This window comes from Microtus oregoni, unplaced genomic scaffold (genome assembly GCF_018167655.1).
Source record: "Microtus oregoni isolate MIOR12 unplaced genomic scaffold, Mior012 000010F_ref0000083, whole genome shotgun sequence".
In the NCBI taxonomy this organism is placed as follows: Eukaryota; Metazoa; Chordata; class Mammalia; order Rodentia; family Cricetidae; genus Microtus; species Microtus oregoni.
This window is the reverse complement of record NW_024543069.1, coordinates 5,876,067-5,890,627: the sequence shown is the minus strand read 5'-3', so window position 1 is coordinate 5,890,627 and position 14,561 is coordinate 5,876,067. Positions and strand designations below refer to the sequence as shown.

At 42.7% G+C, this 14,561-nt stretch overlaps 1 protein-coding gene across 1 annotated transcript; it reads left to right on the top strand.

Annotated features, from left to right (window-relative positions):
• Positions 1-1,384: 1,384 nt before the first annotated feature.
• Positions 1,385-14,385, top strand: Ppid (peptidylprolyl isomerase D). Its single transcript, XM_041658914.1, has 10 exons — positions 1,385-1,732; positions 3,570-3,710; positions 5,848-5,954; positions 8,481-8,669; positions 9,569-9,691; positions 9,839-9,945; positions 11,539-11,680; positions 13,366-13,452; positions 13,550-13,592; positions 14,147-14,385. Exons 1-10 carry the CDS (start codon positions 1,648-1,650, stop codon positions 14,233-14,235), a joined length of 1,113 nt encoding a protein of 370 aa, XP_041514848.1. The 5' UTR covers positions 1,385-1,647; the 3' UTR covers positions 14,236-14,385.
• The last annotated feature ends 176 nt before the right edge of the window (positions 14,386-14,561 follow it).

Here is a 14,561-nt window from a genome sequence, read left to right as displayed (position 1 = left end):
CAAGATCCTGTCTCAAAATGATCAACTTTAGTGTTCAATTCTATCCAGCACATGATGGTACAGCCTGCTTCAAGTTCAGAACAGGAACTAGTTGGCCTTTGTAAGTCAGGTTTCCACAAATCCCAAACTAGCAGCCAACGGGAAGGAATCTTCACATCGTACAGATGGTGGCAGCTACACCTGCTTCCCGTTGTTTTCAAAGACACTGCTGGCTGTGGCTAGCCACGCTCCACATTCTTACTTCATATGAGAAAAAAGGGAAATCTATTGACAAGGTAAGCATCGTGTTGTATCTAGATGGTACGGCTCTCAAAGAGCTCTGAGGCCAACAAGATGCACTGGGAATTGCCAATTTTTAAAAAAATGTAACATTAGATTATGTCATGAGGTGACATTCCATTCTAATACAGGTAGGATATTAAAAAGAAAACACCAAAGACTTATTTGCGACAGTTTCATGTCACCAGGGGCTGCCCTGTAAATCCTGGTACTCCTGCCTCTAGTGCTGAGCTTTACAGGTGCCGGATACCAACCTGGGCTTGTTCATTTTTTTTTTTTTTTTTAAGCTAAGGTCTCATTCTGCAGTCCTGACTGACCTGGAACGGGCCATCTTCCTGTTTCTACCTCAAAAGCTCTGAGGATACAGGAAGGTTTCACCTGGCCTATCCCAATTTTTATTTATTTTTTCTTTTTTACTTTTTTAGAGAGAGTTCCTCTTTATGTAGCCCAGGATAGCTAGAACTGACCCTCCTGGCTCAGGATACAACTGCTGGCATAATAGGCATGTGCCAAAGCTACCCACCTTATACATACTTTAGTTTTTATTTTTGAAAAAGGGTCCTAAGTTTTGCACAGCTCATGCTAGCCTGGAACTTGCTTGGATCCTCCTGTCGCACTACCTGCTCAGTGCTGAGATGACCACGCCAGCTTTAAGATGTACATTTTAAACCAAGCCCATTAGGAAAAAAAGTAGAGTCGAATAGTGTATGGAGTTTGAACAGGAGTCAAAAACAGTTGCTTCTAGGTTCTCAACATCAGGGGTTCGGAGTCTTAGGTCTAGACTGGGCCACTTACAATGTGTGGCCAAATGACAACGATATGGTAATGTTAACAGGATAGCGGTTGTTGATTGGGTGCCACAAGTTTATGTCCAGCATTCTGACAAGTAATTTACGTCCTTAAACTGGTAGGTGGGTATTTAAAAAACACTTTTAAATTAACTTATGTAGGCGCGCGCCTGAGTGCATGACACGAACTGCTCTGTAGACCAGGCTGGCCTCGAACTCACAGAGATCCGCCTTCCTCTGCCTCCCGCGTGCTGGGATTGAAGGCGTGGGCCACCACCGCCCGGTTAAAGCAGGCGTTTTTGGTCCCATTTTTTTAGGCGAGGGAACTGTTTCGGAGCGGCTCCCACCCGGTCGAGGCAGAGCCGGAACTACGGAGAGTTCTAAAGTTGCCACCACAGAGGCCGTACGCAGGAACAGGAAACGAGGGGGCGGAAGCGGAAACCAGAATACCGCTTCCGACGCCGTGCCGGAAGGAGCGTTTCCAGCGTGCCGCCCGCTGCGCACGCAGTGGCGCTGCAGAATTTGTCCCCCTGTTGCGCACGTGCTGCCCGCGTCCTGCTCCCCGGCGCCTGCGGTGAAGATGGCGCACCCGTCCCCGGCAGCCAAGCCTTCCAACCCCAAAAACCCGCGGGTCTTCTTTGACGTGGACATCGGCGGGGAGCGAGGTGAGCGGCTCCCGGGCTCGAGGCCTCCCGGCTGCGCGTCTGCTCGGCTCCTGGAGTCGGGGCCTGGGGTCGGGAGGGAGCAGGCAGCCCGGATCCTCCCCGGAGCACGGCCTGGCATCCACGAGTTCAGGTTGCGACTGCTCCCTTGTAGGCGATGCCTTGGTTCCCGCGGAAGTTTCTCGAATTTTCTGCTTCAGGCATCGTGGCGTCCCTTACGTTTGCCTCTTGATTTGGTCGCGCTTCCCTGCAACCTTTGCACCGCCGTTTATTGTAAAATGAAATGATTGGATGGGCGTGGTGCATAGTTCGGGGTGCTCGTTGGGTACCTGGCTGCAGGCCTCTAGTCACGCCATAGGACCCTTGGCACACGCAATACATCGGGAGCCACGGTGTCCTTTACCAATTAAAAATGACTTGCTTAGTGCTTTTTCCTCGTTCCTGTTTGTAGCCGAAGTTCGAGTAGGCGATCGTTTCTGCTTTTTTGCAATCTTGCCATTGAGCGCCACAAATGTGTGGTTGCCTCAGATTCAGATCTAAGAAGTCTTAAGCCAGCGTTTCTCAATACCTGTGGGTCGCAATCCCTAGGTTTCTAACGACCACAGGGTCACATATCAGATACTTACGATTCATAAAAGTAACAAATTTACAGTTACAAAGTATCAACAAAAATAATCTTATGGTCGGGGGTCATCATACCATGCGGAAGTGGGGTTGCAGCATTAGGAAGGTTGTGAACCCGAGCCCTAAGCTCTTTGAGAACCAGGAGGCGGACATGTTACTTTAAATACGGCTTATTCTGAAACATGTTGAGAGCTGCTGGCTGGAAATACTGGGCGGGGAACAAATACGAATTTCCATGTGCATTCCCTTTGTTTTGGAACTAAGGTTTTATTGTTACTGTCTCTTGAGTCGTTGGGAGCAGTTTCCACAGAGCACGGAGAGCGACTAAATTCTAAAAAGCCAATGCAGCCCGACCATTCCTGCAGTATTTGTCTTCTATTGGTTACATGGTGATTAGAAGTTCCTAACACGGGGCGTCTGAGACAGCTCAGCAGGTGAAGGTGTCTGCCACCATCCCTGACTGCCGGAAGTTGCCCCCTGATCTCCACATTGCATGCCTCAGTCCCACACATAGAATAAATACTTTAAAAAAAAAGCCTGAATATTAGTTAATGATTCAGGATTTTAAATCATTTGCACTCATGGTGTCCTTTCTATGCTGCTAATCAGCTGGATGCTGTAATTGGTTATAATCTCTGTGATGTTCAAATTTAGATAGATGAAGTTCCCCTTAGACTAAATAGGAATATTAGAAAAATGACAATAAAACCTAACAGTTCCATAGCTGGGCTTATAGCCAAGGAAAATAAAGTGTGTATCACTCCTGTGTCAGTGTAGTGTTATTCCTAGTCAAGAAACAGCAGCAGCCTATTGCTTATCAAAGCATGGATACCTGCAGTGTGCTGTGTACATAGACTATAGCACTGCCCTTGAAAGGGAGGAAACTTCACTTAGACCGCATAGCTGAACCTCGAGAAGTTAGGCTGAGTGAAGGACCTCAGTTTCATGGGATCTTTAAAAAGTTGAACTCAGAAGTAAGAAGAAGGTTCCCTGGGGCTGGGAAGATGTCAGCCAAAGGATACATACTTTCATTTAAAGAGAGGTAAGCTCAAAGGATCTGTTTACAGCATTGTAACTGTAGTTAATAGCATGTTGTTAAAGAGAGTTAGTGACCATCCAGTCCAACCATGTGTTACTCCCTGGTTAGGTATACTGGTTATTCTCTTTTTATTTACCCATTTGCACAATGACATGATTTCCTTTTCTTTTTCTTCAGTTGGCAGAATTGTTTTAGAATTGTTTGCAGATATTGTTCCCAAAACTGCAGAAAATTTTCGCGCGTTGTGTACAGGAGAAAAAGGCACTGGAGCCACAACTGGGAAACCTCTGCATTTTAAAGGATGCCCTTTCCACCGAAGTAGGTGTATAAACTTCTCTGGTTGTCCTGGTACAGATATCAGTCCTGCTCCTAGGAGCTGAAGAAGAGTGGAAGGTTGGGTCAAAGGTCTAAGGACTTAATTTCTTGACGGATGCTTGGACACAGGTGATAGATAGTTCAGTATCCCAGAGGCTTGGCTATGAGCAGTGGGGTTGATTGTGAGCACACTAAAGTTTATCTGCGGGGAAATGGACAGCCCAACTTTGTCTGTCTTCTGACTCTCCTCTCCCAAGCATTTCATTAGGAAAGAAAAAGCATGAACGATAGGTAAGCTGGTCTTAAGTCATTTGACAACCTGGGAAGAATTGTTTGAGAAGTCTCTGACTACTCGGTGTCTTGGACACCCTGGTAATGTGTGATTAAACTGCCATGTCACACGGATTATTTGAGTATTGTCCTGGTAGTTTGTAGGTTCAGTAGTCATAAGTTCAGGAGTTCTATGCTCTCATCTAATAAAAGTCTAAGTAAATAGTAAATGTTTATGGACATACCGTTATGGATAAATTACAGTTTCGGTGATTTTCCTGATTGCAGGGAATTGAATCCAGGGTTTTACTATACCCTGATTTACACACCTACTCCAGTAGTTCAGTTTTCTTTCTTTTCCTTTTGTTTTTTGAGACAGGGTTTCTCTCTGTGTAACAACCCTGGTTCTCCTGGAACTAGCTTTGTAGACCAAGCTGGCCTCGAACTCACAGAGGTCCTCCTGTTTCAGTCTCCCAAGTGCTAGGATTGAAGGCATTTTCCACCACTGCCTGGCTATAATTTTCTTAAAGATACTGTTAAGGAAAATGAACATTGATTTTTTTTTAAAAATGTTTTAAACTTGATTTACTTTCATATTTAATAAGATATAAAAGTATGGTAATAAAAATGCATTTAGAAAACAGTTAACAGGAAGGGAAAGGTGGCTGAGCAGGTAAGAGCACTTATTGCTCTCTGAGAGGACCTAAGTTGGGTTCCGTAGGTACAGCTTCAGGGAATCTGACACCTGGCCTCTGCAGGGACCTGCACAAATGTGACGTATGTTTACATAGACCCACACAGCAATGACTAATGCATAAAAGAAGAAAGAAACTAAGATACTTAACACAGTAGATTTAACACTTTGCAAAAGCACTTGGCTAGAGTTGGAAACATGGCCCGTGAACTTAAATCACAAGCTGGATGACTAGGCTACACTGTTTTTACAAATGGGATTGGTAAGACACATTACTCTGGATGACTAGGCTACATTGTTTTTACAAATGGGATTGGTAAGACACATTACTCTGTATGACTAGGCCTACACTGTTTTTACAAATGGGATTGGTAAGACACATTACTCTGGATGACTAGGCTACACTGTTTTTACAAATGGGATTGGTAAGACACATTACTCTTGGTCTTGAATTTTGGGACATGTTAGACAGAGAATACTTTCATGATAAGGCCCCGAGAAATATTTTGAGTGCTGGGGTTCTGCTTGGGTAGAATTATTGAGGGCTTACTACATTTTTGAGAGGGGGGAAGCCCAAGGAAGTGGGACATGGATACTTCCCAACTTGTGTTTCTTTTCCTCTTGGCTGATTGTGTGTTTATTACTACAGTGTAGCCACGTGCTGAGTCCAGTGAACATGGGTGGTTTCAAACCATTGTCATATATATAGACACATACATACATATAAAATCTCTGGCGTGCATTCTCAGCACGTGTGAGTTTCCAGGTGCGGTCCTCATTGTGTGGTCAGTACTGTTGGGGCAGTGCTGAGTGTTTGGCAGGAGTTATCACAGTTTCAAGGAGTGAAATGCTTTGTAAGCAGTTCGTGTTGGAAGGGCACAGATGATCACATTATAAAATGGAAGTAGGGTCAGTTTAATGATTGGAACTAGGTCTGCCTTTTGTGCTTCAGTGACAATTTTATGGGGAGATGCCTTTGAATTAGTTCAAAATCTAATTTTTGGGAACCGGTGAGTAATAAAAGTACGCTGGGGTTAGGGCTGATGGGGTGGAGGCAGGGAGGGCGAGGTGCCCTGCTGCAGCTGTGGTGAGAGCGCTGTTTTTATCTCTTGCTCACTGGTGAGCACTACCGCGCTCTTCTGTTTCAGTTACTAAAGCCATATTCCTTTTCTACAGTTATTAAGAAGTTTATGATTCAGGGTGGAGACTTCTCAAATCAGAATGGGACAGGTGGAGAAAGTATTTATGGTGAAAAATTTGAAGATGAAAATTTTCATTATAAGGTAAAGAAAAATTCTTGATTTTTCTAATATAAAAGTTATGCTTTGAGACATACTTGCATTAATGCACCAAGAAAAATATGTTTTGAGTGTGACCCAATTGCTCTCCTTCCGGAACTGGAGCCTTTTATGCCACACAGATGCTCCATCTCTCAGCTGCCTCCCTTTCCATATTGAGCTGGTTCGCCTAGTTGCTCAGGCCAGCCTTAGTCTCACTGTAGCCCAGAACTCCCAATCCTTTTTACTTACGCTCCTTAGCAGCTGGGATGATAAACCTGAGTCAGCAGGCGTGGTATGGATTATATTTTTCTTATAAAAAATCATATTTCTAAAATGTTTGTAAGGGTGTGTGATGCTGGGTGTGCATGAACTCAGGGTCTTATGCATTCTTGGCAAGTTTTCTACCGTTTGAGCTACGTCAGAGTTCAACGTGCATCTTCAATGTGGAAAGGGTTTATCCAGAACAATTTTCTTTCTTTTTTATTTTTTTTTAACAATTTTCTTTTTTGAGACAGTGTTTTACTGTGTAATCCAGGGTGGTCTTGAATTTACCATCCTCCTGCATTGCCTCCTGAGGTTGGAATGGTAGATAAACCGTGCCATACCTGGCACAGATACAGACCTGATCCACTACCATCAGTTTCATATGCTTCAGTTAAGCCAGTGAGTTTTTAAGCTCCCATGGCAAAATTGATCCCAGGAAAATGTTGTCATTATTGTAAGGATGGTAACTTGTGCATCTTTATCCTTGAATCTGAAGAACAACAAAACCACCGCTAATACCCAGGATGTCAGGGGATTTCCACCTAGCGGATATGGTTAATGTTCGGGGTATATTGCACCATTCCTGTTTTAAGAACAGACATGTAAGTACAAAAGTAAAGCGATGTCTTTGGAAATGAGGAGTATAAGGAAGGTAATTTTAGGGTGAGTCGGAAAGAGAGTTCTGTCACTGCGCCAAAGAGCTAATAAAAGGCGAGAGGCTATTTAAAACACAAGGGACAGTGGGAGATAGTAATGCATAATATGCATGTAAATGCTAAGTAGATTGATTGTATTTGTTTGTATAACTTTGATAGGCGTTGACTCCTTTATATGAAATGCTTTAGACTAGAAATATTTCAGGTTTCAGAATTACTTGGATTTTGAAATGTTTGCATAGATTTTATAGGTTGAGCATCCCTAATCTGAAGTCTGAAAGTTGTTGCTCAAAAGTTTCAGATTTTGTAACATGTCTGACTTTGGTTTTCAGATTAGGAAAGTTCAGCCTTTAGGTTGGAACTTGTGTAGACCAGGCTGGGCTTGAACTCAGAGATCACCTGTCTCTGCTTCCTGAGTGCTGAGATTAAAAGCATGCAGAACTACACCCAGCCCTTGCGATAGGAGAAAGACTTAGATCAAGTTAGTGGGGGAGACCCTTAGGAGATTTGATCACCTAAGTTAGGCTAATTTGGGACGGAAATACAGATATCGAGAAGACAATGGTGACAGCAACAGGGAACGGCAGAGGAAAGCCAAGAAAGAAAGCATACGGTGTGGTAAACAGTTAAAGGAGAGCACCAAACAGTGCTGTCAGGTATAACAGAGATTTCTGGCCATTGCGTTGATGAAAAGATAGGCCTAAGGAAACGAAGATTTAGCTGTGATTTTGTGAAAATTCAGTGACCCTGAAAGCTGAATTGGATTTAGGTGGGCTCACAGGTATCTTAGGTGTGGGAAAAGTGACCTTAGAGTTCTGAGGTGTGCACTAGAGATACATGTTCAGAAAGTCAACGCTATGCAGAGTAGAAGAGCTTGGAAACTCTTGCTCTTGAACGTGCTGATTGCAAGATTTTCTTTCTTTCCTTTTTTTTTTAAGATTTGTTGTATATACAGTGTTCTGACTGCATCCATGCCTGCATGCCAGAACAGAAGAGGGTACCAGACCTCATTAGGGATGGTTGTGAGCAACCATATTGTGGGAATTGAACTCAGGACCTCTGAAAGAACAGCCAGTGCTCTTAACCTATGAGCCATCTCTCCAGCCCTGCAAGAATTATTATTATTTTTTTGTATAGTCTCTGAGTTGTTCATTTACCTGCATAAAAGCCGTAAGATTGGAATTATTTTCCAAATTAGGGAAGTACTTCTTGGAATAACTTGTCTCAGTTTGGGGAAAAGGAAGAGTCATAATGTAGGCCAATTTCTGATTGTGGGAAGACTGGACAGGTATTCTCAGGAAAATAGTAACTGCCACTGAAAGAGCAAAGGAAATTGCTAGATGTTCCTAGTGTGGCATCGTCATCTTTAAGATTGAAGTGTAAGCGTTTCTTGCAGATGGCCAGTTTATAACTACCTACCTCTTAGACACCTTTATCCATGTAAGGTTCTTAAAGTATAATGAGGACAGGGTACTTACACACTTCGAGTGACATTGACAGAGAAGAGTGAGTTGTGAGCACTCCATCTGTGTCAGGTGAGTCAGGAAGAGGAAATGCGGACTAAGGCCTCTAACTTTGTTTTCCTTGTAATGATTTTTTCTCTCTGCAGCACGATCGGGAGGGTTTGCTGAGCATGGCAAATGCAGGCCCCAATACAAATGGTTCTCAGTTCTTTATCACAACAGTTCCAACTCCTCATTTGGATGGGAAACACGTGGTATTTGGTCAAGTAATTAAAGGACTGGGTGTGGCGAGGATGCTTGAAAATGTAGAAGTGAATGGTGAAAAGCCTGCCAAAGTAAGTAACAAGTCACAGGGCGACAAGCCTAGCTGCCGTGTCAGAGAAGTGCAGCTTACACGGCTCGGATGACTGCTAGCTAGAAAAGGAGGAAAGAAGCTGGGATGCTTTTGCTGTAGGAGCCTGGATTGGCCACTTTTCTCTGAAACTTTTTTAAACAGTGGTTAAGAAGATTAGTTAAAAGGAAATCTCTTTATTTCTTTTTCCTTTGAAACAGGTAGACCTGCCTTTCCATGGATTGTCTAGTAGTCCTTTTGTCTCTCTGCTAATGCTACTCGTGTGCTAGGGTTAAACACTGCCCAACAAAGAGGTTTTAATTCTTGTTTCAGCTTCAGTGTGGTCTAACAGTGACCTATGTAATATTGCTGGAGTCTTCCCATACCCGAGAGGCTTTTGCGCCTGCAGTAATTATCTACAGCACATGCTAGGAAGAAGACAGTGAGGTCACTGCCATTTAACTGGAAGTTTGCTATAGATCTTGTTACTTTTCTTGATCTGTTTTTAGACCCTGTATAAATTGCTTAAGTGTTTCAGATTGTATTGTATTCTAAATGCTTGTGAAGGAGAGACACATTAAGTAACAAGACTGCAGGAATTAGAAATACCTCATAGGAGGCATGCCAATCAGCAGTACATGACAGAAAGACTGTTGTCTCAGACAGCTTCATACACAGCAATGCAGGTTTCAGCTCACTGTGCTCGTAGCTCCCCCAGCAGTAATACACTGAGTAGTGATACTGTCGTGTTAGTGGGGATGTACGTAAAGGGAAATGGCTGTAATTATAGCAGACAGATGCAGTCTGACATAGTGGTAGTGTTGTATGTCACTCTGAGTTGTGAGTCTTTAAAGGGGGACTTAAAGATATTTAAATATTCACTTCAAATTCATATTTTTGCAGCTGTGTGTTATTGCAGAGTGTGGAGAATTGAAGGAAGGGGATGACTGGGGAATATTCCCCAAAGATGGCTCTGGTGACAGTCATCCAGACTTTCCCGAGGATGCAGACATAGATTTAAAAGATGTGAGTACTTCCAGATGAGTACACTTTAACTACTTAAATGAAGTAGAATAAGTAGTTCTAAAAGCATGATCAGCTTGTCATAATGATAGAACCTTAGCCTTAAGTCACATTCTTTACTAACATCCAATGTATTTGTATTTTATACAGGTAGATAAAATTTTATTAATAACTGAAGATTTAAAAAACATTGGAAATACCTTTTTCAAATCTCAGAACTGGGAGATGGCTGTTAAAAAATATGCAAAGGTTTTAAGGTAATAAAACATTTTTAATAAATTTTAAGACTATATAAACTGAATTATTTTGAGGTAAGACTCAGACTCATGTTTAGCAACTTGTTTAATAAAAAGCTGTATTGAAAGAGTTACATTTTTTTTGCTGGGAGTGGTGGTGTACACCTTTAATCCCAGCCCTAAGAAGGCATAGGCAGGCGGATCTTTGAGTTGGAGCCTAGCATGGTCTGCAGATCTCACTCCATGACAGTTCCAGGCTATACAGAGAAACCTGACTTGAAAAAACAACAACCTCTACCCCCAAAAGAATTACATTTCTCTTGTTGCCCTTTATTATTTGAAATATTTCAAAATCCAGAAAAGTTGAGGTGGGACTCAATTATATGTTTTTACCCTTTCAAACTCTAAAGAACTCGTAGGTAGCATATTTACTCCTAAGTATATCAGCACCTAATGTACTTGCTAAAGAGCAGAGGAGGTCTCAATCACTTACTCAGTAAGACTGCATTAGCAGTGTCAAATACATAGCCTGTTTTAGCCCCTCCCCTCAGCTCAGCGTGCAGACTAAGATATAAGATAGGTATTTGGCTGTAATGCTGCTCTTTGATCATTGCACCCAGGGCATTTTCTTTTTTGACAGAGCTTTTAGCTCTGGGCTGAAACCTGCTATATAGACAAGGCTGGCCTCAGACCACAGATCCACCTTATTATTCTGTGTGTGCCCCCGCCCCCCTCAGACCACAGATCCACCTTATTATTCTGTGTGTGCCCCCGCCCCCCTCAGACCACAGATCCACCTTATTATTCTGTGTGTGCCCCCGCCCCCCTCAGACCACAGATCCACCTTATTATTCTGTGTGTGCCCCCGCCCCCCTCAGACCACAGATCCACCTTATTATTCTGTGTGTGCCCCCGCCCCCCTCAGACCACAGATCCACCTTATTATTCTGTGTGTGCCCCCGCCCCCATTGGAATTCGGAGTGTGAGTGAGTCATCACGCCAGGCCCCTCCACTGTGCCTTCGTTCTTTACTCATGTAAACGATTTATAATGGATATCTTGTGTGTGAATGCATGTGCCGTACATGAGTAGAGAGGTCAGAGGACAACTTGTGGGAGTCAGTCTCTCTTCTGTGTGGATCCTGGGACTGAACTCAGGGTCTCAGGCTTATTTTTCTTTATGAGGCATCTTTTGGCTATGTGTTTTAAAAATTGTGTGTGTTTGTGCATGTATCTGTTGGAGACCACCTGTATCAAACACAGAATATTTTGATATCAACACTACATTACTACATTGCCTCTTCCCACTGTCGTCCTAATGTAGGAATACAGGTTTGGAGCATAATTGTATTAGAAGGTGTATAATATGTACCTGAATTGTACATAGATATGAGAGTTACTGTTCGTTGTTACCATTGGGGGAAGTTGATGTTAAAAGCTATCCTCTGGAGAATCAGGGCTAGGAGTGTAGCTCAGTGGCAAGAAGGTGTGCTTAGCAGGCCCACAGCCCTAGGTTTCCTTTCCTGCATGTGAAGAACAAGTGTCGTCAAGTATCAGGTATAATGCTGAAGCAGCGGTGCGGAGTTACATGTTGCCTTTATTAATGTGTTCTCTAGATACGTGGCTAGTTCAAAGGCTGTTGTTGAGAAAGCAGATTCATCCAGACTGCAGCCTATAGCCTTAAGCTGTGTGCTGAATATCGGTGCTTGTAAGCTGAAGATGTCAAATTGGCAGGGAGCTATCGACAGTTGTTTGGAGGTAAGTCTTTGTAATGGTGAACCTTTGGAAGGAGTGTGATTTTGGTTTATCAGGGCAATAGTTAGAAAAAGGCAATGGTTCTTAATATATTTCAGTTTCCTAGGACCTAGTGAAATTTTGGATTTTCAATTCTTTCTGCTAATACATTAATCTTGCTTTTAATTGTCACCTAATATGAACGAGGAATTCTGCTTTTCTTTCTCAAAGCGTGTTTCTCTGCTTATTTATTTGTATTGCGAACTAGACATATACAAACACAGCCAAGAATGATGAAGAATGTAGGTATGAGTGTGGTTACGCACACCTGTGATCCCAGCACTGTAGAGGTAGAGGTTGGAAGATCACAAAGTCATAGCCGTCCTTTGCTACGAGAGAGAGAGACCCTGCTCAAAAACGAAACTAGAGCATGTGTGTTGATACGCTCTTCTACCTGTGTGTCCTAAGTACAGTTTTGGCTTCTTGAAGCAGGGTCTCATGTACTTCAGGCTGGCCCAAAGAAGGTTTTCTTGCCAGCCTTTCAGTTGCTACGATCAGACATGCTATCACCATGCTGTACTTGGTGTGTTTTAATTTTATAGTTGGGTGTGCATGCACCGTGGTGCGTGTTCACCTTTATGTGAATAGCAGCAATTGAGCCTTGGTTCAGGCATGCGTGCAAATGCCTTTTATCCACTGAGTCATCTCACTGGCTTTTAATTTTTATTTTTTAAAGCCCAATCCTCAAAAGGCTTATGGATAAGACACAGTGAGCAGACAGTTCCTATTTGGTATTGAGACTGGTTATCATTGGGATACAGAGGAAGATTTGTTCTAATAAGGGCTATCTTTGTTTTTGCACCTGTGTTCAGCAGGAACTAAAGTGAGACCTGCATGTGCAGCTCAGTGGTGTGGTAGGACTTGGATAATAGTCACAGGGCTGCCCTTCAGGGATGAATGATTACAGGAAGTGTTAGCATTAGAAGGGAACATGCGATAGAGGAAAGCTCATATATCCACTCTGGACTGCTTCACTTCTGGGAAGCAGTAATACTCCATCTTAAGAAAAAATTCTCGCCGGGTGGTGGTGGCGCACGCCTTTAATCCCAGCACTTGGGAGGCAGAGGCAGGCGGATCTCTGTGAGTTCGAGACCAGCCTGGTCTATAAAAACTAGTTCCAGGACAGGCTCCAAAGCTATAGAGAACCCTGTCTTGGAAAAAAAAACAAAAACAAAAAAAAATTCTCAGTATTGGCTCTTTTAAGAGCTATCATGCAAACAATATATTGCTTTAAAAATGTTATTTCAGGGGAGAGACCTGTTAAAAGGTGCTTATTTTTGTAGTATAACTGCCCCCTCGCCCCATCCTTGGATTCTGTGTTCTCAGATTATGTAATTGCAGGTGGACTATTCTCTGATAAACATGTTATTGTCATCATTCTTTATAGACATAGTTGGAGAAGTAGTTATATGGCAATTGGGTGACTTATGTACCACTGGATTTTGGTTTTCAAGTGTTGGGCTGCCCTTGAGTTAATGACGGTATCAGAAGGCGACTGTATTTAAAACGTTTTCTAACAGGGTCCACTAGAGCTAGAAACCAGTGCAGAGCAGCATCTCCACATCCACTCAGCACCCTCTACTGGTAAACTCACTGGAGTAACAGGTACTTTTAGATAAAAATATTGATTTTATAACTTTTCCCCATAGGCTCTTGAAATGGACCCGTCAAATACCAAAGCACTATACCGCAAAGCGCAAGGATGGCAAGGATTAAAGGAATATGATCAAGCATTGGTAAATTTTGGTCCCATCGTTTTATAATAGATAATCACCTTAAAAGTCCTAATGTCTTATGTTTCTTAAATTCTCCCCCTTTCTGCCCCCATTAAAGGCTGATCTGAAGAAGGCGCAGGAGATAGCCCCAGGAGATAAAGGTAAACTGGCAGGTTTTGTCGTGAAGTTTTTGTTCTTCAGAGGTGATCCTCATGAAGTGATGAACACATAACCTTGATGTATTTGGTTGTTCAGATACTGCAGAGTGCCTGTCACTGGGCCAGTATGCACGTCCCTCTCCTGTGCAGAGCTCACGTTCTAGTTCTGCTCCAGAGTGTACTACTACCTCTTTAATACACCTTCACGCTGCTTCTACGACCCTTTCTGTTGGGATGCAGGTTCTGTGACCTCAATGCTAGTCAAAAAGTCAACAGTAAGATAGAAGATAGAGTAATCATTGTAATTTTAAAGCTCGGGACATTCTTTCCCTAAGCTGAATGTGGCTATGACCAAAACACTCTGTGTGTTGGGTATGGTACGGAGTAGCTGTGATAGGAACTTTCTCTGAGGTAAAGCAGATGACGAGTGGCTCTAGGTCTAAATATTTCTGCTAAAAATGTGGCCATGGCAGGGGATAGCTGTGTTATGACTACACTGTTGTTTTTCTAGTTTTTTAGATGCTTTGAGAATTAATTCATTGCCTTTCTCCCCACAGCTATCCAGGCAGAATTGCTTAAAGTCAAACAAATGATAAAGGCAGAAAAAGATAAAGAGAAGGCGGTGTATGCAAAAATGTTTGCCTAAAAAGAATTAAACCGTGCTGAACTATTACATGTTGATTATATAAAAGATAATATAAGTTACTGTCTACCTGTGATCCCTGATTCTTTGTCATCACTGTTTACATAGAAGTACTGACGTAGTTCTTCTTTAATAAAGTGTTATGAAATGCAATTCTGTCTCCATTTTCATAAAGAATGGTATCTGGCCAATGTTTAAATTTTTAAGTCTTAAAATTAAGTTTTGGGGCTGGAAAGATGGCTCAGTGTTAAAAACTTGCTGTTCTACAGGTCCTGAGTTCAATTCCCAGCAATCACATGGTGGCTCACAACCATCTGTAATGCGATCCG